At 47.6% G+C, this 25,824-nt stretch overlaps 1 protein-coding gene across 1 annotated transcript; it reads left to right on the top strand.

Moving 5' to 3' along the window:
• Positions 1 to 21,149: 21,149 nt before the first annotated feature.
• On the top strand, positions 21,150 to 24,545 carry AMER1 (APC membrane recruitment protein 1; the record flags this gene model as incomplete). Its single annotated transcript, XM_084258428.1, has 1 exon — positions 21,150 to 24,545. One exon carries the CDS (start codon positions 21,150 to 21,152, stop codon positions 24,543 to 24,545), a length of 3,396 nt encoding a protein of 1,131 aa, XP_084114554.1.
• Between the last annotated feature and the right edge of the window lie 1,279 nt (positions 24,546 to 25,824).

Genomic DNA, 25,824 nt, shown 5'->3' with positions numbered 1-25,824 from the left:
CACCACCAGGGAGGCCCAACACAGGTTTTTTTCATGTCATGGCTAGTGTCATTTTCTTTGGTTAAATACCTAGAAGAGGATTTGCTGGATCAGATCTATTTTTAATTGTTCGGGAAATTTCCATATTGTTTTCTGTAGTGACTGCACTAATTTACATTCCTACCAACAGTGCACAAGAGTTACCTTTTCTCCACATCCTCACCAATACTTGTTATTTCTTACCTTTCTTCCAATAATAGCATTCTGTGAGGTGGTATTTCATTGTGGTTTTGATTTGCATTTTCATGATGATTAGTGATGTTGAATACTTTTTCATGTACCTGTTGGCCATCTGTATGGCTACTTGGAAAAATAGCTATTTGGGTCCTCTGCCTATTTTGTTTATTTTTTTACTCTTGTCCCTCTTATACCTGATCCTTGTGGACAAAATATCTGGCTATGAATACTATATTACTGGAAAAATGTGAAGCAATAGCTGCTGGAATGAACCTTACTTATTTTGTTGAGGTGAACAGAGTGCTGTAAAACCAATAGCAGGAGAGGGTGCACCTCACACGCCAAGATGAGCAGAGGAGGGGAGGACATTATTGAACTTTGTCTTCTTTTTCTTATTATTTTTGAAGTGCCATCATTTCACATCCTTGCCAGTGTTCTTGATATTGGGATTTGTGGATACTAAAGGCCTCCAAGGACAGTGTCCAATAGAGGACAGGTCACTGTCCGTGATTTCTTCACCCATGCACACAATTGTAAGACTACTCAAGTTTAGGGAACAACAATAATAGGGTTTATTTAGGGCCTCCCCGGTGGTGCAGGAGGTTAAGCGCCATGCTATGAAGCTGTCTGCAGTCTCTGCTGTGTGGATTCAATCCCGGCCAGCTGGCGAGAATCCCATATGGCACAGCAGACCTCTCCTGTTGTGCCTGCTGCTCCCCTCAGCAATGCATTTCTGTCGTCTGCCTGTTCTGCTCCCTGCTCTGTCTCTGGTGAATCCTCTCACCCTCCCGCACCTCTGGCCTGTACCCCAGCTCTTGTATAAAAATAAATAAATCTTTTCAAAAAATATATAGGGTTTATTTAACAAATGGAAAATAAAGAGTTACGAAGGCCACAAGTGGCCGGCTATTTCACCCTAGAGTCCACCATGTTCAGAAGTTCCAAACAAAAGGCCCCTCCAAGATGAAATTGTCCCACCAGTGATCACCTGGAGGTGTGGCAGCTGGCTGGGATCCAACTCACAGTGCAATCTAGCCAGAGGGTCTCACTAATGAGGCCAGTGAAATGAAGCGGCAGCAACCCACAGCAATAGTCCAAAGGCTGGGGTGAACAGCACCAGATGCTGGAACAGACAGCAGTGGAGATGATGGTGGACAATCTGATAGACAGTTCTTTGTGAGACTTTGGCCCATACCAACCACAGCTCAGTGAGATACTGGGCTTGGGGCCTTTGCTCTCCAGACTGCAACAAGAAGACAGAACTAGATTCAGCTCCCTGGTCACATGCAAACTCCTAGGCTTCTCTTCAAAGGTAGACCACTGGAGATAGCTTCTTTCTTCAGAGGCCAAAACCAGAGTGTCCCTTGTCTGGGCCTCTCCATGTCTTCAAGTCTGGACCATTGGTGTCTGGGTATGGCAGAATGCATGCCTCCCGGACTTGCTCCTGAGCTTTCTTATCTTTTCTTTACAGAGGCTCCCCAGCCACCCATTGACACTTCCTGTCTACTCACCTTGGTCCTTTCAACCTGCCTAGGTGCCCCAAGGCACCCCCAATGAGGGATTGCCTATATACAAGCAATCTTTGTTGCAAAGACTAGGGTTCTTCCCATAATGTCATGTTTTGCCCTATGTCATTTCACAGGTCTGGGTTCTATGTGTGAGGAACTCTCTCACTGAGAAGGTTGGCATTCCATTAGTGGCCAGAGGCCCCAGGATTGGCTCCCATGATAGAGCAGGCACTATGAAACAAAGGAAAACAGGAAAAGGTGCCCTGGGAGGAGGAAAAAGGGGCTGAAGCAATATGAATAGAGCTCTCCTTCTCCTTGCTCTACTTGTGTTGATTATTTACAGACTCTAAGAAAGTTCATTGTTCCCCTAGTCCTGGTAAATCCTGATATTTCACCATTAAGCCATGCTCTTGACCAAGATAAAAGATGAATGACTATCTGCTTCATCCCAGTGTCTTCTGAGCTCTAGCCACCTGTAGTCTTAGACTATGTTTCCAGACACTAGTACACTTGTCACCTCCTACTTTGAGAGACTACCCAGAACAGGCCATCTCCTTCCAATAAAAAGGCAGATGCTGAGCCAATGGCAGGACCTGGTCCAGTGAACCCATCCAAAGCCTTCACCTCCTTAACTTTCACACCACCATCATGTTGCATTTTTTCACTTACTCCTTTGACCTGACCTGGAATTTCAGGTCCCCTTTCCAGCTAGAATTGTGTACTTCTCCAGAAAGTGACATACCTGGAACCCTAGAGTTTGACCCCAGATAATGTCTCATTCTTTCACTTAACACATATTTATTGGGTACCTGCTCTGTGTCAAGTTCTACATTTCAGGTACCATGTGATCCCCTACTTTCTATTTGCTCTCTTTCCCTGTCTTTACTTCCTTCCCTGCCCATCTTTGACCTTGTTCTCATTCAATCATTTCAATCTCTCACTTTACTTCTCCGAAATCTGGCTGATGGACACCACAGAAGAAATCTTTAGTCTAAAGACTTAACATGCATTGAACCCTTACTATGTGCTCAGTAACTGCAAAACCGAGATTAATTCATTTAACAGTCTTATTTTGCTGATGCCCATTTTATAAATCAGGACACTGAGGTGCTGAGAAGTAACTTGCTCAGGGTCACACAGCTAGGAAGCAGAATCTCTTTACATTCCTGGGTGACAGCCTCGCTAGTTTTTTATCAACTTGCCAATTTTTCAGAAGTAACTATTTCAAACATTGTCTGACATTAGCAAGATAAATTAAACGTACCCCCACTACTGCTTTTTCTCTCACTTTAAAGACTCTGATGCTCACTTCCTGGAGCAGGTAATGGTCATAGTCATTAGGTGTGAGATCTTTAACTTTTTCTAACAAACAAATTTTATTACATCCAGCCACTCTTCCTCTTCTCTTGGTCCCTCCTTCCAGCCAAGACCAAATAATCTCTAGAGGCCTTTGATGCCATCTCCCAACCTAAACAGGGTCCTCCTACCACCCACCTCTCTCCTATATCTTCAATTAGATTGAATTTTTCCTGCTTCAGCATATAAACAAGCTCATACCCTTTCATTTTGTAAAGACAAACCTGAATCCCAGGGCCTCCAATACACATTAGCTCTTTGAAGCATTTTGGAATAAGGAAGCTACACATATTATCCTTTTTCTCACAGCAGCTGGGTATACAACCTCACCCCTTCTCCAATTTGGGCATGCCCATATCACCAGTTACTTCGCAGAAATATATCCAATGGCATCATTTCTACTTTTATCTTGCTGGACCTCTGGGCAATCTCTGACACATACATTCCTGGTAATTCCACTTTTCCTAAAACCCTTTATCTTCCTTGGCTTCTGAGAGAGCCAGCAATCCTGGCTCTGGTTCAGCTTTGCCAAGCCCTCCCTCTCAGAGCTATGTGTGTTCCTTTCTTTGTTTCATACCCTTTATGTAAGATGCCATCACCAAGTCTAGCCAGGTATATCAAAAAAGCAAAACAAAAAACCCTGAAGATTCAACCACCTCCAGTGCTTCTACCCTGACATGATTCTCCATCCTCTTTCACCTGTAGGAGCCTCTTTCCTGACTTCACTCTTTCCTCTCTTTCTGTTATAGTTCCCTAGATGTTTCACTAAGACCTATCACTTCTCAGTTCAGAATCCTTCAAAGTTTAAAGTCTTAAAAATGATTCATAAAGCCACACACCATTTGTCTTCCATGTCCTCTTTGGCCCCCTACTCACCCTGCTCCAGCTACCCTGGATGGTTATTCTTCTAACATTACAGCATGTGACCACATCAAGCCTTTGTACTTGTTCTTCCTTCTGCCTGGAATGCGATTTCTCCAGATATACTCATAGTTTGCTCTTTTATTTTCCTCAAAGTCATTGAATGTCACCTTCTTGGTGAGGTCTACCCCAACTTCTCTGTTTAAAACAGCACCCTCCCATCAATACTCTGCAAACTGTTTTCCTCTATTTTTCTCCATGACATTTGTTGATATCTGACATACTATTTATGTATATATATTTTGTAAATTGTCTACCAGTTCTCATGAAGGGAAACAGACAATTAAAAGATGACAATAAAATAAATAAACCACAATAAAAATTTGTCAGGATATAGTACAGGTAGTGCAGATAGTAATGCTTCAGATAAGATAAAAGGCCAATGAAGGGATTAGAAAGTGAAAGGGGTAGGAATGGGGATTGCAATTTTATAGTTCAAGTGTCCAGTGAAGATCTTAGTAATAAACTAATATATGAGCAGATACCTGAAGAAAATGAGGCACAAACCATGTCTGTACTCAGAAGACAAATTGTAGGCAGCAGAAACTGCACATACAATGGCCCCGAGGTGGAGTTTTATTTATTTATTTTTTTTATAGAGGCATGTTTATTTATTTATTTATTTGTTTGTTTGTTTGTTTGTTTATACATGCGCTGGGTACAGTCAGAAGCACGGGAGGGTGAGAGGATTCACCAGAGCCAGAGAGGGGAGCAGAGCAGGCAGAAGGACTGAAGTACACTGCTGAGGGGAGCAGCGGGCGGCAGGAGAGGTCTGCACACCATGTGGGACCCTCCTCTGGTGGCCGGGGAGCAGCCGGGGATCGAACCGGCGCCGCAGAGGCCGCGGGCAGCTTCGCAACCCAGCGCTCAACCGCTGCGCCACTGGGGAGGCCCCGAGGTGGGGTTTTAGACATGACAAACTAAGAATGTCAAATTCAGACATGGATAATACTATTATTCCCATTTTTCAGAAGAGAAAACTGAAACTCAAAGAGGAAATAACCTGCTCAGCATCCCAGCCCAGGCAGTCTGGTGGCGAACAGAGCCTCAGTGTAGCCAGGTAGTATGGTCTTTTACACTTGGGCCCCAGATCAATCTTTCTAGCCTAGTGTCCTCTTCCTTTCCCCCTATACAAATGTTCAGTCCCAAGTGTCCAGAATCCTAGCTCTTGCCCAACCCACCATACCCTCTCACACTATTGAAATTTGGCTTAGGCAGAAATCCTCCCCCTACTTTTATGACTTTGACACTCCAAAGAACTTTCCTCTGGTGCCCTTCTGCACCCAGGGGAGAAGGAATCTGCCCATCTGTAATGCTCCATGTCACTTTGCTAGACCTCTAGTCTAGCTTCCAGCTCCTCTAAGAACTCCATTAGCACTTCATAATGTTACCATAGTATATACTCCCTCATTACAATGCTATTATCAGGACTGACATGGAAGAGGTACCCAAGGAACGTTTGGTGAATCAAGAAATAAGCATTGTATTCTTGTGACCTGGTTTGTTTACAAGAGTTAATGGTGTTCCCTCAACAAAGTCTGCACATTTGTTCTTATGGGATTTTCTCTGCAGCTACAAGATACTGGGCAACAGAGGGATTATTTTTATTTTGTAGGTGAAGAAATTTAAGACAAGTAAGCATTCCTGCTCCCTACCACCAACACCTGGAGTGACTAAATTAATTGATCATGTGTCATTTGGCATGTGGAATGGGGGCCTGGAAGACTCCCTCTTACAGAAGGCAATTTGAGGTACAAGGTTATACCCACACTTGGTCTTTCTACACATTTGTCCCTAGGGAGGAGTGGGCCATACACAAAGGAGATGTGCCACCTCCTACTACGCTCTTTTCCTCAATGTGTACGTATATAATCTCCTGAGACTTAGAGACATCAAGACCAAGAAGAAGGGTACTTAGCTGGGAGACCTCTTTAACAATTCAAGGACTACCTTTTATTTTCCTTAAGTCCTATTTTTTGTTGGCCCAGATCAATGTCCAAAGTCTGCCAGTCCTAAAACTGACTGGTGTAACAGAATGTTTGGCAGGTGGGCAGAGAACATGGAGTACTAGCAACTATGACAGGAGCAGTGCAACGATGCCCCCTAGCCACAGGGCTATTTCAAGTCTACCACCTGACAATTTTGCACCTGACAATGCAAAATTCACAGCTGAGACTGCCCTGGCCCTGTGTTTCCCTGGGCTCTAGATTTGGAAAATGCCGTCTCCAAAGTGTAATCTTTGGCCTATTTCAGAGAAACAAGGTTCTAGGTGAAATGTGAACTGGTAGTAGAAAAATAGACATGAGGCAGCAGAGGAGCCCATGAAGGGAGTGCTGGGAGGGAGGGGGAGACACCTCCAAATCAGACCCAACAAATGAGAATCAGGACTTTGCAAAGTAGGAGAGTACAGCTCAGGGAAACATTATAGTCTAAGCTATACAGATGGGGAAACTGAAGCTAAGGAGGAGAAGTTACTTACCCAATAAATTCACAAAATGAGCCAGTGAAAGCTCCTTCCTCCTTGTCATTTATTTAGACCTGGGTCTAGGAAAAGAGACCTGATGTTCAAATTGCTGATTTTTTTTTTTTATTTTTGTCGGAAATGTGTAGAATGTTATGGGAGATCATGTGATCTGAAAGAACTGAGTTAAGTGTCAGACCTGACTAGTGTCAAGAAACCTGACCAGTTACGTGTCAAGAAGCCTGACCAGTCTTACCCCCTCCTGGTAGAGATGGGGTGACTGAATGGCCTAAAGGGGAAAACTGACTGTCCAAGTTCATACATCAAGTCTGAAACAGATCTGAAGCCAGACTTCAGTCATAGTAGTCATGTTACTTTCTGTGTTCCACACATGCAGAGGAAGCAGTCCTGCTGTTACCAGGTTATCAAACTATCTTTCCAAGGTAGACAGGACCCAATAGAGTGGAAGAGAACACTCCTAGGTGGGGGGGGGGAGTAAAGAAAGAAATGTCAGGCATTGTTCTTGAATACCTCCCCCCTTGCTTCAATTTAACCCCCCCCTTTTTTTTTTTCATTTCAGACACAGAGTTTAGGTCTGGGCCTTCTGTATATTCTTGAAATCAGGTTAAGACTATTTTTTGTTGTTGTTATTGCCTCAATTCACCTCACCCTGGCAGCAAGTATTGCCACTTAATGTCCTCAAGCTAGTTAGAGACCCAAGCTCAGCCTGGCCCCTTGCTACATTCCAGTCACGGCAGGAAGTGCTTCACTGTGTCCTCACTGTCCTAAGCCTTGACCTGGGCCCAGACAAGATTTTTCTCTCAATAGCTAGACTTTTCTGAGGCAGGAAACTGCACAAAACCTGGCTCACCATTAAGAGATTGAGGGGGCCTCTAGAGATCTTATACATCCCCTAACATCCCATGAAAGGTGGGAAATTGGGATAAGAGTCAAACTATGTAAAGAGTTATCTTCACAGAGAAGAAAAGTGAAAGCAACCCTGAAATAGGAACCCGGGGCTGTAAATTCCAAGTTTGGCCCTGTAGCTAGCCATCTGGGTGACCTTGGGAAGCTCATTTCCTTCTCTGGGCAGCAGCAGGCCCTTCTGCAACTGGTGAAATTTGGTCTCAATTGACCCTTAGGGCCCTATTGTGCCCCAGAAGAAGCTGGGGCGTGGACGCTGCAATTGTCTTTCCAGGCAGGTGAGTCCCTCCTTTAGGCACCCCGAGGGCGCCTGCTGTTCAGCCCTGTTTCTAAGCCTAAGGTTGGGCCCAGGAAGGTGCCTTGAGACTCTGGAGTCATGCAGGCTCTCCAATCTTTCCGCTCCGCCTCTCTTCACCAGCCTCTCGCTCTGGAATAAACTGCAGGGTGGCGTCCTGGGCGCGCAGCGCGATTGCAAGTCGGCTACGAAAATGGGAGCGTCTTTGAAACCGAAACTGAGCACCAGGGCTCCAGCGAGCCCCGACCGGGCTGGACCCGCCGCGCGAGCTCGCGGTGTTTCCTTGCAAGACCCGCCTAGCGTAGGGGCGGAGGGCGGGACCTGGCAGTCACAACGCGGGTTTCTGCACACTCCCCGCCCCTAGCCAACACTACGCCCACGCTTATTTGCATTTAAAGAGAAATGCATCTAGGAAAACAGTGGGTGGGCCGGGGCACGGCTTGCCAACGTGAAGACTGGGCCACATTCCTGCCAATCAGTGTGCGGACTCCCCACCCTGTGGCTGTGGAGTCGGTGGGGAGGGGGTGTGGGGGTGCTTCCCAGAACCTGGGGAAGGGGATTCCGTACAGGAGGTGACCGGAGCCCAGGCGGTGGTGGCAGGAGCTTCTGTGGAGGGCTCTCAGCCATTGCAGCCACGGCTTCAGCCCTGGCCAAGGCGGTGCAGCAGACAATAACCGGACTGGAAACCTGACCCGGCTGGGTAAGCATTGAGCGCAGCCAGGAACCTCTGTCTGCCTGCGGTCGAATGCAGCCCCATGTGTTCGGCTGACTGCCTGGACAAGGGCACCAAGGGCTGGGCCAGTCGGCGTCGGGCTGCGCTATGCTCCCCTTTGGAACCTGCTTAGCAGAATGTCGGGTGAGGGGCAGAGCAACCACGAGTCCCCAGGGCTCGAGTGACTGCTGCTGGGGGGAGGGGAAGCGGGGAGAGGGCAAAGGCGGGCAGGCGGGCCAGCCTGGGCCATGCCTCTGGCATCTCGGGGTAGGCGGTGATGGGGCCTGCACGTGCTGCCTTGTGGTCCTGAGAGGGGAGCCTCCAGCCAGCACCACCAAAGGTGCATTTATAGGCCAGGAGCTCCGCACCTTTGTTGTAGTACATTTGTTGGAACAGCACTGTTATGCGGGTTACTGCTCATCCCAGCGGCCCTTCTGCCCCTCCTCTCCCCTGCGCATCCCCTGCCTCTCCCCTCCGCGGATGAAACCAAGGTGCTGGCTTGGGCCCGACAGATACTGGCTTTGGCGTGGATTGGGGTGTCCACACTACCTGTCTTCTACCCGGGGAGCTCATTTTGGCTTGTCTTAAGAAGCTCGGCCTTGTGGCCCCAACCAGCCGCGCCCCCAGTTCCTGAGCCTCGATAGGCGCATCTGGCGCCCGCCCCCAGAGCAGGAGGGCTGACAACCTGGCATTGGTGGAGCTGGGGTTAGAGCTGCAAGGCCGCTTTGTTTCTCCCCGTGCCTTGCGTCCTCTCCCTTCAGAGCGCACTGGTAGCATTTTTCTCCCCAGCCTCTGACTTAAAAATAGTGATAAGCACGGAAGTAGGGGGCTGGGGTAGGGGTGGATTGTGCCAGAGGCCAAGGAACAGTTAACTGTAGTAGGCAACGCACCCGTCTAGGTGTGTGTGAGAGAGCTAGAGAGGCAGCCAACCTTCCAACTTCTCAGTTACTTAAAATACTCAACCCGCTGGGGCCGCTGTTATTGTCTGCTGCAGACACTGACACTGGTGAGCGCCAGACTGCCAGACTTTGCCTAGGCTCCCCTGGCGGTGAGGAGCTGTGTCAGCCAGGCGCACCTTAGTTCAAGCGTCCAGGCAGCAACTGGATTGACCCGGCAAAGCCGGCCCAGTTTGGCATGGCTTTTCCTAGAATGGGCCCGCCGGGGTCAACGCAAGCCTTGCCCCACACACAAACAGCGCCCTCTTCAACTCTGCCTGCCTGCAGCACCCACTTGGTATGTACTGGGTGGATGGCACTGTGCTGCTGGATTCTGGCCCCACCCCAGGGGATTCCAGCAGAACCCCTTCCCCCAGTGCTGCTCCCTTCTTTCCGCCCCACCCACCTCTCAGTCACCAACTCTAGGCTTTTCTGAGGAACCAGAGAGGGAACAACTGAGGGGTTTGTCAGGCTCTTCTTGGACCTTTGGCCAACCTCTGAGAGTGGAGAACTCAGTAGGTGGGGTCACACCTTTGAAAGGAGACCTCACTTGGGGGGAGGTTAGCTAGGGACCTTTGTGTCAACAGCATGGACTGCAGATATCATACAGTAGTTGCTTCCTTCCAACCTGACCAGCCCTAACCTAAAACAAACCCTTTCTTGCAACTGGGTATCTCCTCAGGATTGGACCTGTCCTCTGACCTGCCTCACCTCCAGCTACCAGCCCCCTTAACATATCTGTCTCCCCTATATAATTTCCTCCAGACATTCAAACCCACTCACCCACACAATCCAAATCTCTCTCAGGCCCCAGCTCTGGGCCCAGCTTCTCCTTTGGTGCCTTTCCTGCCTGTCTCTTGCAACTCCAGATGACCTCTTTGGGGCTTCTCTAGGCTGACTGCATCCTTGGATATTTTCTGCTTCTACTTTGTCTCCCTGATATCATAGATGTCTGGGTTCTCTTGGGACCCCTCAGAGAGATAACTGAAACCTGGAAATAAGCCACAACCTCCTTAAAGCCTAACAATACATACCACTTAATGAATGCTCTGAAAGGACTTAACAGTTTTTGTAAAGCTTTGGAGAAAACCTTTTCTTCTCCAACTTGAGCTTGTCTTGAGCCATATGAAACATCCTGGGAAGCTTCCATAAAGTTGAGGGGTTTTTCTAGCAAAGGGTAGTGGTATAAGCAAAATTAGGAATGGGAGGGGGGCAGCTGACAGACAGGCTACGTAAGGTGATTGAGTCTTCTCTGGTTGAGACTGTATAGCTGTAAGGCAGAAAGGGAGTTTGTGCCCAGTGTTGAGGGTTCCCAAATGCCAGACTATGGAATGGGGCTCTGATAATGGGGGCAGGGGGCATAGGATGGGGGCTGGGAGTGGTCTGCCTCTCGGGTCTCAGGAATCAGCAACCAAACGTATCTATAGTCTGGGGTCCCGAGCTTGTTGTTTATGAGCGACGTCATGATTTTTTGTAGTGGCAACCCATCTCCATCTCCCTTCTCTATCCTCATTAGGCATAACCAACAAATATCTGGATCTTATCATTTCCTTAATCACTTTCATATGGCTTAAGACAAGCTCAAGTTGGAGAGGAAAAGGTTTTCTCCAAAGCTTTACAAAAACTCAAAGCTAACCCAGCTCCCCTTCACTCTTGAGGAATAAGTGAGGTGAGAGAAGAGTTAATGAGATTTGTGTTGAATGGAGGGCACTGGAGATTGTGGAATACTATTACTGCCAATACTACTACTTCCAGATCCAAAGGTGACCTCTTAACTGCCTGATTATGGCAAGCTTTCTTGTCCCTTCCCAAGACCCCATTCTAAAACCCTTATTAAAACTCTTTTCTGTTGTGGCATATTTACACACAAAAAAATCTAACACTCCCAGCCCCCCCCCCCCATCCTATGCCCCTGCCCCCATTATCAGAGCCCCATTCCATAGTCTGGAAATTTGGGAACCCTCAACACTGGGTTAGCTTTTGGGAACCCTCAACACTGGGTTAGCTTTGAGTCCCCACCTGGTGGAACTCCTCCACTTTTCTATTTCTTTTGCTTCTTGGTCTTGGTCTGCAGTGTGTTGGAAGCTGAAAGTTTCAGAAGACTAGGAAGTAGTTGGAAAAAGTTGGCAGTCCAATGACTCTCTGAGTATAGTGGAGGTGCTAAAATTCATCAAGAACTGTTACATTTATACTTTCTGAAACTGTGTGAGTGAATGTGTGTTTGGGGCGGGGAGAGGGGAGCTAGTGTGCAACCAGCCTTTTTCTGCTGCTCCAGGGAAATAAGGGAATGAGAGAAATAGCAGCAAGCCTGGAAGGTCACTTGCTTGTAGAGCCAAAGAGGAAGAAAGGGTTTCCAGTTCTCCCACTTACATATAGGCTACTTGAATCTAGAAGTCAGCCCACTGCTAGTCCATCAATTTCCTTTCTTTGATTCCTGTCCACTTGGGTAAACTAGGTGATAAAGGTGAGGCCTCCCGAGGAGGTATTTCATAACTTTCTTGTGTCACTCATTTTGAAATACACATATCACTGCCAGGAAGCTCTTTCTCACAGCTAATATGAACCCCTCATGCTATAGTTAAACCTTGTGTGCTCGCTCTCTCTCTCTCTCTCTCTCTCTCTCTCTCTCTCTCTCTCTCTCTCTCTCTCTGTGTGTGTGTGTGTGTGTGTTGGGCTTGGGGTGAGAACAGCTGACTGCTGTTGCTCTTTTGCTTAACAATCCACTGGAGATTTCATGGGCATTAAACCCTCTCTCCCACCCCCAACTTCTGTTCTCTGAATTAAATAATCAGAGCTTTTCAATTCCTTTTCTTGGTCTTATTTTTTTCAAACCTGTGCATGTGTTATTTCCTGAAAGGCAGGGAGGGATACCAGAACCACTGCAGAAGCACAGCTGCTAGGTCAATGAGGGGGCATTGTTTCCCACACCTCCCCTTCTGGGATGGGGGATAATATGGACAATGGAGAAAATGGCTCTAGGGGCTTAATGGAGTCAGAATCAGGTATATTAGTACTACAGGGGACTTTGTAACCCTTTGATTTGCATCTCCTGCTGCAGAGACTTCATTGTTTTCATCTTTAACATGTTTGTTTGCTTGTTTGTTTTCCCTGCTAGCTTCCAAGCAGAAACTAACCCTCCTTTTCCAGGCAACACTGCTTATCTTTCCCTTCCCATCTGCTCAGCTCTCCCAGCTGAGGACTGCAGCTTTTCTTAGGTAGGGGAGAGAGGGCTGGAACAAACCATTGATATTCCCCTTCTCTCTGGGCATACAGGAAATGTTCACAAGCTAGAGGCTAGACCTAGTGCATTTTTAAAGAGTAAAATGTTGGGCTGGGTTGTGGACTGGAGAGAGGTGTGAGGAATGAGACAGGCTTGCAGTCCATCTCTGTCGTGCAGTGGTGGACTGGGCCTGACCAGCTAATCACCCAGGCCTCCCAGGGAAGCCTAGGATTCCCCAAATCACATGCCCCCACCATGCCTCTAGACTCAGCAACTGCTAGAAAACTGGGCACAGGACTTTCCTTCCCCTAGTATCTCATGCAGCCTGGAGGAAATGGACCCCCTTTTCTAATTTACCATTTCTGGGTGAAGAAACTGAGGTCCAACAGGGAAGGGATTTGCTCAAGATTATACGGGACCACAAAGCTCCTGGCCCCCAATTCAAATCTTCCTCTAAGCACACTCTCTTGGTCCCATCACAAGCCCCAGTTTCTTTACCTGGCCTCTCACACAGGGTATGTGGACACATGAAAAAGTCAAGGGTCTCTATTGTTCACTTGGCCCAGCATGTTCCTCTGCAGGCCTTCCTTGGCTGTCTTGTCACAGCTGTTCCTCTATGGCTAGTTTCTCTCTTGTTTTTCGTCTGAGCATCTGAAGGGTAGGGTCGGGGAATAGAGGAGTGAAGTAGTGCCTGCCTCTGATTTCATCCTTGCTGCATTACTACTGAGAATAGAGGCCTTACTGTGCAGGCATGGAATCCACCTTGGATTCATTCCTTTTTCAGGAGGTGTGGGGGCCTAAAGCAAAATGGAAAGTGGCTGGCTCCCAGACCCCCCCCCCACCATTGTTTCAGGCAAGCTGGGCAGGAAACCCCAGCAGGATGAGGAGAAAGATGGCATATCAAGAAGACCAGAGAGAGGCAGTGTCTGGATAATCACATCTTCCACACCAGAGAATACCTTGTGTATTTGGATCTGGGGCTAGGGGCAGGGAAGTGATGCTAAGAAATCTGCAAGATGCTTGCAGGGAAAGCAGGTCTTGAGGGTCAGGCATAGGTTTGGCCCTGATCATGTAGGCAATGTGGAGTAATTTGGTTAGAAGAGGAGTGATACACTGAAATCAGGGTTATAAGAAAATGAATCTGACAAGGGTATGCAGGATGGATGAAATAGAAAGGGGTAGGCAAGGGGTCAGGATTTCAGTGTTGCAGCAGGGAGGAACCAGAATTAGCTCAGCTGAGAGCCTTCTGTGGCAGCTAAAGAGCTGGAGTGGAGAAGGTAAGAGGCCCTTTTTTGAACTTCACTAGGCTCGGAGCCTAGTGAATGATTTGCTGTTCACACTTATCATTTCTAATCTTTACCTTGATCCTGCATGGTAAGTAGCATTTTCTTCTTTTTACAGATAAGGCATTTGAGTCTCAGAGAGGTTAGGTTTCTCAAACCACATAGCCTGTGAGGGGTAAAGCCAGCATTTTAGTTCTGGGCTGAAAAACTCCAAGTGAATTAGAATCCAGTTGAACCAATGTTTGAGCAGGAGCTCAAACATTTATGTGCGGGAGCTCATTTATGTCTAATATAGACATAAATGACTGTAAGATGAAGGAGGGTCCATTCTGAACTGAATGGACAGATGGGGGCCTGAATTATCCAAGGCTGAGTGTGTTAACTCAATAGAGGGGCTGGTGGTGGGAGAATCAGAGCAGGGGTGATGGCTCAGTTTGGGATCTGTGCTACATCTGGAATTGGTAGGATGCCCCCTTGAGAAGAAATGTCCCTCAACAGGAAGACTTCAAATTAGAGGAGAGATGGTTGTAGGGATAACTTGGATGGGCTCTGCCAGTAACTTGTACAGTCCCAACAAAGGGTAACAAGCCTGGCAGTTCTTTCTCCAGTCTCTGAACAAATGATTTTGAGAATAAGCCTTGGCTATGGAATTTAGGAATGGGCGATTGAAGTTCCAGATCATCTCAGAGGTGATTTTCTTTAAACAGCATAATAAATTCTGCACCTTTGTCCCCTCTGACAGGCTTTTATTTGAACCTTTTTTTTACCTCTTAAACTTATATCCCAAGGAACATGTTCCATGGTTTGGGAGTGGTGGGGGGTGGGGGTGGGTGCTGATGAGGAGAGCAGCCACAGGCTTGGTTGGCAGTCCTTGGATTCTGAGGTCAGCAGGCTTTTTGGTATGTGGGGTCAAAACAGTGGCAGCCAATGAGAACTGGAGATTCTGCACAGAGGACTCAACTGGGTTGAGATTCAGTGAGCTGAGAGGGAGAAGTGATGACTCTTCTTGGTGTGAGAGGAAACTGACACCTCATTCCTTACTCTCAGTCTTCCTCCTTTGATTAGGGACCAGCAAAGAGCAGCAGAACGCCATGGAATTTGGACTTGAGTCCTGGGAGTTGGTGTGACTCTGTCTAAGGTGTGACCTTAGGCAGGTCTTTTCCCAAGCCAAGGTATTTTCCTTCTTTCTGACAAGGAGTTGCTATTCCCCACTAGACCTGATTAATGGATCGCTGGGTAGAGCAAATGGGGAGCAAAGGAATGGGGAGTACTTTTGTAAACTGGTAAGTATTCTGAGTGGGTGAAGAAAGTCTGTTGATTTGAGCTTTCTTTGTTTGATGTTGGCACTTTTAGCTGAGTTTGAATTGTTGAACTTTGTAAGCTAGTCTAGAGAACCTGACTAGTTGAAATTTCCGGATAATATAGAGCTCTTAGCTAATAGTTGATGTGAAGCTGTCACAGGGCAGGGGGCGGGGCACTGCAGGACCCCCAAACCTGCATGCCCTAAATGGGTTCTGCCCACTGCCGCATCAAGACAAAACATACTTCAGTGTATAAGACCTTCAATAGAAAATAACTTTAATACAATTAGTGTACAATAGAGAGAAGAAAAGAGAGATAATATAGTTAAAATAGTTTCCCATAAAGCACCCAAAGTTATCCATCCCCTCATGGGTAAATGCCCAGCCAAACAGGGTCGGCCCAAAGCAGGACTGTTGAGGCCCAAAAATGTGCCACAAGTCTAAGGCACCTTCTGGTAGGGACCCACAGGGAAGGGGCAGAAGGGGCCAGACAAGTCTGGAAGGAAAAGAGCAAAATAAAAATCAAGATAAAGGCTGCTGGGCTTCCCCGGTGGCGCAGCAGTTGATCGCTAGGTTGCAAAGCTGCCCGCAGCCTCTGCAGCGCCGGTTCAATCCCCGGCTGCTCCCTCGCTACCGGAGGAGGGTCCCGCATGGCGCGCAGACCTCTCCTGCCGCCCGCTGCTCCCCTCAGCAGTGTGCTTCGGTCTGGCTCTGGTGAATTCTCTCACCCTCCCGCGCTTCTGACTGTACCCAGTGCTTGTATAAATAAATAAATAAATCTTTAAAAAAAGAGGTAAAAAAAAAAAAAGATAAAGGCTGCCATTGTCACTTTCCCCATGGGTCTCTCACTCACGTCTGTTACAAGTGCCTCCTTCCGTGTCCCCCAAGTTCCTAGTACACATCCAAGGCCAAGAAGCAAGCATGACTTTGTCACATGCCTTTCTGTTCCATGTGCCTCCTTTAGAACTTTCTGTTCTCCATTTCTCGCCACTTCTCCTCAGCCAGGTATTCTCTCTCCTCTCAAGTCTTTTTCAAGCTTCACCTCCCTTCCCAGGGCCACCATTCCTTAGGGCAGAGCAAGGAACCTGGAACCTCCCCTATCCCTGGGGATTACCTTTTTACAAAGCAATATTTCGGTTCCCTGAATTTTAAAGTTTAGCTGAAAGAGCAACTGAAGCCTCCTGTGAAATAACTACTTAGCTATCTCAACTACAAAGTAACCCTCATTTAACTTTTGGGGAAACTAAGGCCCAAGGAGGTTTGGTGACTTAACCACAGATCCCTGGGGAGCAATCCACTCAATCCTGACTGAGGTAATTTTACTGCTAGAAATTATTCACCTATAGCTTGAATAAAATATTTAAAAATTTAATTATCACATTTTTTTAGTCTCTGTTATGCAGTACATTTTATTTGGAGCTTTTATAGACTTTGGTTTATAAAGTGTGGAGAAGGGATTTGGTCCAGGTCTAGTTAAATGAAGTTGGGCATAGAGGGCATGAGCTGTGGGTATTCCCTACCACTTCCTTTCCTGCTGTCTTAGGAGATTCAGGCAGAGATACTATGTCTGACTTTGGGTAGGTACATGACCCTTACAATAGTGGTAGGCACTTTTAATAACCTAATTTTTCAGTTGAGGAAAATGAAAGAACTTGCTGGATTTCCCCCAGGTGGGCAGAACTTATTCTAGTGCAGACCTGATTGACTCTAGAGGGGGCTTCCTATCCCCTCCTCTCTTCCCTTCACCCCACCCTCTCCCCGACTCCTGCCACTTACACAGGGCAGGATTGGGCCCAGAGTAGACTTGGCCCCAGGAAGACTACTTGAAGGAAATCTGGGAAACTGTGGTTAAGGTCATGCCTCTGCAGCTGTTGCATATATCTAGACCCCTCTCCTTCCCTGAACTCAGTCTTCTCTAAGTTGTCTGAGTCCCCCTGGAAGTTGTGCTAGAAGCACAATATGTAAAGCTCAGGCTGCAGCTGTTTCAGCGTCTCCCAAAAGGGTCCCTGGGGCAGGTTTGTAGCTGATCTCCTGTCTATGTATTAAGAGGTGAACAGAAGAAAAAAGTTGTGCCTTAGTAGTAACCAAACTTCTACTGGTCCCAGAATGGTCTGTGGCTGACCCTGGGAGCAGGGATGATCATAGCTCAGACCCTGCCATGAAAGAGACAGCTGCAATAAGTGGCACCTGCCAGGGACCACAGAGCAATGTTAGAGGATTCCTATACCACCAAATCCACTTGAAACGTAGCCATACAAGTTGAGAAACTGAAGGTATGAGGGGTCTTGTGTGTGAAAGTATCATTTTCTTGGCAGGAAACTTGACGGGAGCTAACCCCAAACCTGGGAGAGCTGAAAGTCTGTACCTTGCTATCTCTTCTGTTCCACCTTTCCTGGCCAGTGAATTCTGTGGTACCAATTAAGAGAAGCATGGTCCACTGGGTAAGGGCAGCACTGGGACCTGGTAGAGTTACAAGGAGTGTGGAGAAGGGATTTGGTCCAGGTCTAGCTAGATGAAGTTGGGCACAGAGGGTATGAGCTGTGGGTATTCCCTACCACTTCCTGTCCTGCTGTCTTAGGAGATTCAGGCAGAGATACTATGTCTGACTTTGGGTAGGTACATGACCCTTGAAGAGACTGGAGGGAGGTGGGAGAAAGCATAATTTCAAGACTGGTGCTTGCCAATAAAGTTGATCCTGGGCCTAGTTAGGAGGTGTGATTGAAGCTAGAGGGAGAGAACCTCAGTTTACGGGACACAAAACTGCCTTGTCCCTGCTCCCCACATAGCATTTAAATTGGCTTTAGCAGAAGACTTGGTAAAAATTCACATACATGTCTTTTAAAGGCCCCTCACACCTAGCTCCTTCTCAGCATGGGTGAAAACATCCAACCCTCGGAAGTAATTGACTTTCCCAAACAGGTGACCTTTTTTAGGTGTGGTCTGCTACTGCCTAAGAAATGGGTTTGACCTAGAAGGTGGTGATAATACTAATAGCAATGAATATCTTGCTCATTTGCACTGTACTTTACAAAGTGCTTTTGCATCTAATCCTCATACCACTGCAGTGGAATGGAAAGTTGGAGTGGAAGAGATAGAGGAGATGTCTCACAAATGCTCAAAACTTAGAGAGGTGTGTTGGCCTGTTCAGGGTCCTGACATGGCTTGGAAACCAGCACTGCTGCCCATGCTTTTTCCATAAAACACTGTAAATGCCTGTGGCAGGGAAAGAAACAATATAGAGAGCAGTGAGCTGGCTCCTACCCCAACAGAGCACTGGAACAAGCAAAAGAGGTCCCAAGGAACTGCCCTATAGCCAGGGCACCAATGCTCTGAAAAGCATCCCTCTTTGATACACAATTTGCCTAATTTCTCTGTTCCTAAGAACTCCAGCTCCAAACCCAGTAGGGCAATTCAGCCTTCAAGTGACTAGGATGTCCAGGTCCATAAGATTTTTCACTTGACCCTTAAGTCTTGTTGCCCAGTCACGATTAGTAGTCTTATCAGTCACTCCCCCTAAATCACCACCATTTCATTCACTACTGTCTAACAAGATTTCGATTGAATACCTTCTTCTCACGGCAGCTTTTCTGAACCCAACGGGTGTCTTTTTGCCTTCTAAATTTATCCTGGGGTATGACAACTGGGTATGATGAATGATACTCAGCTTAAGCAATAATGGGGGTTGGGAGCAGGGAGAGCTGTAAGGCCTGCATCACGTTGTTCTTTCACACTTTTACTTATAGATCTCTTTCTGTTAGTCTAGGTCTTCCCCAAAAGCAAAGACTGTGTATCCCCCCATCTTGGTCTGCCTTGAAATGCTGAGGTCAGTGTACATCATTTACACAGTGGTCAGGAGAACTTCATTTAATGAATTCCACAAAGGGTAATATGATTTCACAAATAATTTCCCCTACTGCCACCCCAACTTCCCCATGTCTAGAATCATAATGCCAACACTGTCAGTAATTTCAGGACTGAAGTAAAAAAAATCTGTGCTTTGGATTGTGGGGGATTCAGATAGATGATAGGGCCCCTATTCCCACCAGATCCCAGGACAGTGGTTATGTTTATATGTATGATTGTATATTTAGGGGCTGACACTATTTATTATGGGGGTATTTTTGCGGGACTATGTAATGTAAAAAATATGTCACATATAAAGCCCTAACCTGTACAGCTGTCTGCAGATGAGATTTTGCTCCTATTTATTTTCTGGATAATCAGCCATTATTTTGTTCCAAGTTTAATATTCAGTTCTCCTGATGAAATCACACTAATGATTCAAGTATTAAGCCAAGCAAGGCGCAAGTTACAAAATTAATATTTGCAAGAACCAGGAAGTTCAGGGCCTCCCCGGTGGCGCAGCGGTTGAGCGCTGGGTTGCAAAGCTGCCGAAGCCTCTGCGACGCCGGTTCGATCCCCGGCTGCTCCCCGGCCACTGGAGGAGGGTCCCACATGGCGCGCAGACCTCTCCTGCCGCCCACTGCTCCCCTCAGCTGTGTACTTCGGTCCTTCTGCCTGCTCTGCTCCCAGCTCTGGCTCTGGTGAATTCTCTCACCCTCCCGCACTTCTGACTGTACCCAGTGCATGTATAAACAAAAAACAAACAAACAAACAAATAAATAAATAAAACATGCCTCTATTAAAAAATAAAATTAAAAAAAAAAAAAAGAACCAGGAAGTTCAGGAGGTTTCCTGTAATGAGGTCAGAGGTGAGACCGTAGCTGCCAGCTTCTCTCCACCCCAGTGGCATTCTATAGGCTCCCACTGCAAGTGAATATGTGAGTCTTAACTAACTGTGGCAACCAATCACAGAGCTGATGTTCTGACCAGCTGTGACCAAGACAACAGTAGTGTGCATACTCTGGCTCTCTAATGCTCAGCAGCTGTTCTGCCTTCCTTCCCTACTTCCTCATCTGCTGGTGGCTACTCTAGAGAAATGATTTTAACAGACTGGTCGCTGAGGCATCTGTCTACCAGCTGCTGTCACTGGAATGAGTACATCAGACCTGGCAGGGGAAGGGTTGAATGTAGCCAGAATAATGAGGGAAATGGAGAATAGTCTGCCTCATGGTACTAAAGTGGAACTTGGGAGTTCCAGTTGCTGAGGGTTATATCAAAATCTCTTCCGAGAGGTTCATAGAGATTTCTGACCTAGACCTATCCCTCAGATAACCCCAAGAGTGGGGAGGTATTGCTAAAGTTCCCGGACTAAGGGTACTGGAACACAGACAGTACCTTGCCCTGAGGCTACCATCCCTATATAGCAGATACTGGATTGTAGCTCTGGAGTGTGGCTCTGCAAGGCTCCTGCTCTAGGCTTCTAAAGTTCCCAACATGGTCTTGTAGGCAATTTAGGGAGCCTGTGAGGAGGAGGTGAAACTTGAGGTCTTCTTTTCTTCCCAGCTCTAGGCAAAATATCAATGAGAGCTCAGGCTGATGTGAACTGGAGACCTTGGACCCTGCAGAGCCCCATGAGGACTCAGTAAACTGTTTTGCTAGAAGCTTTTCAAAAAGTCTGTGACAGTAGAGCTGACCTTCCTCCTGCCTTTCCTTCTTCACTCTACCCTACTCCCTTTGATAATCCCTTCTGTAGCCAATAGCACTGCTGGGCCTCTCTCACATCTGCAATTTTCCCAAACTACTGCTCCCCTAAACTTAGAGTGGCCTGACATGGTGAGGGGCTGCGATTGATGACAGCTTGTTGTTCAGTGTAGGTTTCACTGCTTTGTGGCCCAGAGGAGCCTGGCCCAGCAAGGCTTCAAGCATAGGGAGTGCTTTAAAGTTTCCCTTACATTTCCCTCCTTTCTCTCTGGTTCCACTCAGGGCTAAAATCACAGGCACCTGTGAAAACAAAACTAGTAATGGATGCTTGCTCATCAGCACTGTCTCTGTTTTTGTCTCTCTCTCTCATCTCCAGATCCAATGGAAATGCTTCCTAACTGATCATGTTATAACAATACCTGGAAGTCCAAGACTGAATTTCAGCTGAACATACCTGAGTTGTCCCCATCACCATGGAGACCCAAAAGGATGAAACTTCTCAGGCCAAGGGAGCAGCAGCTTCTGGAGATACCCAGGACCAAGGAGCAGAGAAAGGAGCCAAGAACAAGGCAGCTGAGATAATAGAAGGACCAGCATCTGAGCTACCCATATCTGGCCCAGGTAGGCTGAAGAAAACTGCCATGAAACTCTTTGGTGGCAAGAAAGGCATCTGCACCCTGCCTAGTTTCTTTGGAGGGGGACGAAGCAAGGGTTCTGGGAAAAGCAGCTCTAAGAAGGGTCTTAGCAAGAGCAAGACCCATGATGGCCTAAGTGAAGCAGCCCATGGTTCTGATGACTTTGTCAGTGAGGGAACTGGCCTTTCTTTACCTTTGCCTGAGTCACCCTGCCGACTTCCCAGCTCCCAGAGTGCTCATGGGGCTTTGGAGACAGGCTCCAGATGTAAGACATCTATAGCTGGAGCCATAGAGAAGGCTGGGGCTGAGAAGCCTCTCTCTATGTCCAAGCCAAAGAAAGGCCTGAAAGGTTTTTTTAGCAGTATCCGCCGTCACAGAAAGAGCAAGGTCTCTGGGGTTGAGCAAAGTGAGCCAGGAAGCAAGAGGCCTGAGGAAACCATAGCCAGGCCTCATGAACTTGTGAGCTCAGCCCTTCTACCCCATGCTGAGGAGACCCTTCAAGTCCCAAGAAAGGAAAATGCCAAATCCCAAGATTCTCCTGTGCCAATAGTTTCTTTAGTACCAGAGCTTTCTCCAGCAGTTACCGAGAAGACAGCCTGTAAAGATCCAGAAATATCTATGGAGACATGTGCCTCAGCACTTTTGCAGCCAAAGCCTGACTCTAAATCCAGTGGCCTAGAGGAACCTCACTGCCCGGGAACAGGGGAGAAGGTAAAAACAGAAGAGATAAATCTGCCCAATGGCCCTGTGGGGGACCAGCTGATTCTCCTGTTTGGAGATGTCACATCCTTGAAAAGCTTTGACTCGCTGACAGGTTGTGGTGACATCATAGCTGAGCAGGACATGGACAGTATGACAGATAGCATGGCCTCTGGAGGACAGAGAGCCAACCGAGATGGTACTAAGCGAAGTTCCTGCCTGGTGACTTACCAAGGAGGTGGGGAGGAAATGGCCTTGCCAGATGATGATGATGAAGAAGAGGAAGAAGATGAGGTAGAATTAGAGGAAGAAGAGGAAGTCAAGGAGGAAGAAGACGATGACTTAGAATATTTGTGGGCAAGTGCCCAGATGTACCCGAGACCCAATATGAACCTGGGCTACCATCCTACTACATCTCCCAGCCACCATGGCTATGTACTTCTTGACCCAGTCCAGTCTTACTCTGGTATAGCCCCTGGAGACCTTTTGACTCCTCAGAGTGACCAGCAAGAATCTGCTCCCAATAGTGATGAGGGTTATTATGATTCTACCACTCCTGGATTTGAAGATGATTCTGGTGAGACCCTGGGACTTGTCCATAGGGATTGCCTACCCCGAGATAGCTACAGTGGAGATGCCCTCTATGAGTTCTATGAACCTGATGATAGTCTTGAAAACTCTCCTTCTGGGGATGACTGCCTTTATGACCTCCATGGTCACAACTCTGAGAGATTTGAACCCTTCTTGAACTTTGAGTCCTTTTCTTCCTCTCGGCCACCTGGGGCAATGGAGACAGAGGAGGAACGTCTAGTGACCATTCAGAAACAGTTACTGTATTGGGAGCTTCGGCGGGAGCAGCTTGAGGCCCAAGAGGCACGGGAATCTCGTGCCCGAGAGGCTCATGCCAGACAGGCTTATACCCAAGAACATGCCAGGGAGCCCCATACCCGAGAAGTCCACACCCAGGAAGCATATGTCAGAGAGACCCGAGTCCGAGAGGCCTATGCCAGGGAGGCCTGTGCTAGGGAGGTCAAGGCCCGAGAGACTGAAATCCAAGAGGTCCAAGCCCAGAAGGAAAAGCCTAACATGGAGTATCAAATAAGGCCTTTAGGCCCATCAGTGATGGGGCTGATGGCAGGGGCATCAGGGACCTCTCAGACTACTCCCCGGGGAACCACATCAGCTTTCCCTGCCACTGGGAGCAGTGAGCCAGACTGGAGGGATTTCCGTCCTCTAGAGAAGCGTTTTGAGGGAAACTGCTCCAAGAAAGATCAAAGTACCTGTCTCATGCAGCTCTTCCAGAGCAATGCTATGTTTGAGCCAGATGTTCAAGAAGCAAATTTTGGAGGGTCTCCTAGGAGGGCCTACCCAACTTATTCACCCTTAGAGGAGCCAGAGGAAGAGGACGTTGAGAAGGAAGGAAATGACACTGTGAGTTTCTCACAGGCTCTTGTGGAGTTCACCAGCAGTGGGAACCTTTTTTCCAGCATGTCCTGCAGTTCTGACTCTGACACATCCTTTACTCAAAACCTCCCTGAATTGCCTCCCATGGTGACCTTTGACATTGCTGACGTAGAACGGGATGGGGAAGGCAAGTGTGAGGAGAATCCTGAGATTCACAATGATGAAGACCTTGCCGCCTCCTTGGAAGCTTTTGAGCTGGGGTATTACCAGAAGCATGCCCTCAACAACTACCACAGCCGTTTCTACCAAGGTCTTCCCTGGGGTGTGAGCAGTCTCCCACGATACTTAGGACTGCCTGGCATGCATCCTCGACCTCCACCTGCTGCCATGGCCCTCAACAGGAGGAGCCGCTCACTAGACACTGCAGAGACTCTGGAACTGGAACTTTCCAATTCCCACCTAGCCCAGGGCTACATGGAGTCTCATGAGCTACAGGCTCAGCAAGAAGATTCAGAGGCAGAAGAAGAGGATGAATGGGGCCGAGATAGTCCCCTGTCCCTTTATACTGAACCCCCAGGGGCCTATGACTGGCCTGCCTGGGCTCCCTGTCCTCTCCCAATGGGGCCAGACCCTGCCTGGGTAAATCCCAGCCAGTTGGATGGGCCTTCTAGGCAGTCACCTTATGGGCAGACAGCCTGTTGTGTACCTCCTGTGGCCATGCCAATGTTGCTATCAGTACCAGGGCCAGAGCCAAGGGTGCCTAGGCAACCTGGGCCTCAGCTTGCTCGGCCTTCGCACCTACCCCTGTCCATTGGCCCTTGTTATAACCTCCAGCCACAGGCCTACCAGAGTGTAAGGGCCAGGCCTCGAGATATGTTGCTGCCTGTTGATGAGCCCAGGTACTCCTCTGGTTCTGGAGGCTTCAGCCCCAGCATTATGTCCCAGGCCAAGCCTGTGGGCATCACCCATGGCATCCCTCAGCTGCCCAGGATTCAGCCTGGGCCCCCGCAGGCTCAGTCCATTCGTTATGGGGCTTCCAGCTTTGACCTGTCAAAGGAGAAGGCAGAGCAAGGGGCCTCTCTCCCCACCAGCTACTCCTCCACTGCCATGAATGGAAACCTAGCCAAGTAGTCATCAGTACTGGAATGGGGACAGGGGGCTTGAGCATGTGAATGGGGATCAGGGGTTGGGCAGAGGGGTGGGGGGTTGGGGTTGCTGTTCAATTTGAAAATCCTTTTGGCCAAGGAAAGCTCCTATGAGTTTTAGTTTTGATTTCCAACTTGCCTCTTCTGCCATCTGTGGCCACATTCAGCTCAAGTATATCTGACCTGGGAGGCTGCTGCTGCTGTACTCTGATTTTTACTTTCAGGGTTTCTTCTTGTAACCCATGCAAAGTTTGGGGTACTGTAATGTTGTGCCTATCCCAGTTGCTGAATTAATGATTATATATATATATATATATATATATATATATATATACACATCACACACACACACATGCATATATACACATAGCATGCATCCTTCACACTTGACATTTAGTGCCCCCAGCCCTCCAAGTAACACTCCTCTTCCACAAGTGAATGATGAACCACTGATGAGAAGCCAAGTCTGCACTATCTCCCACTAGGGGGCGAGGGGCTATTTCTTTTAGTAATATGAAATTATGGTACAGATCCTCCCCGATCATACTTTATTCCTCCCTTTGGTCTTGCCATGCCTGCTACCATTACATGATCTGATTATAATCTATTCAGCTAGTTGTCCGTTGAATCAAGTAGCATGTGCCTATTGCTGTGGACTTTGGCATCATAGCCAGATAGGGGTCTTTTTACCTGACCCGCCATAGCTTGGGTTGAAGACAAAATGCTGATCCCCTTAATGGAGTGATCAAATTCATCCAGCTGCTAACAAGAAAAAATAGGGTTCTATCATAGACACTGCCATAGCTTTGATCTCTGGAATGATAGTATTTTTTCCTTCTTTTAAACTTGCGACTTCCCTGAGCTACAGACGTTTTTAAATTTTAGTTCTTTTTTTCTCCAGAAGTTTTCATGATCTCATCACAAGGAACACATTCTTTTAATTGAGATACAGAAAGAGAAACAGCCAAAATTAAGGGTAGGCTGTAGGAATTGGGGTTTTTACAATTTTCAGGGGAAGGATGGAAAAGGGAGGTCCATTTGTCCCACCTAGCAGGAGAGGATTTCAGAGCTCCAGGAAACCCAGCTTCTTGGGGAAACTGCTTCCCCCTGCCCTTGGGGCAGTATATGTTTGTATGCCTTGCCCATCCCTTTATTTTGATAATTATAAAGAGGCTCCAAAATAGCACTCCCAAGAGATGGGATACCAAAGGCCTATTAAGCTGCTGTTCCGGACTCTCTAATGAACTGTTTTCCAATTAGTCAAG

Source organism: Talpa europaea (genome assembly GCF_964194135.1).
Source record: "Talpa europaea genome assembly, chromosome: X".
Classification (NCBI taxonomy): domain Eukaryota; kingdom Metazoa; phylum Chordata; class Mammalia; order Eulipotyphla; family Talpidae; genus Talpa; species Talpa europaea.
The sequence above is the reverse complement of the archived record's forward strand: the minus strand, read 5'-3'. Positions and strand labels throughout refer to the sequence as shown.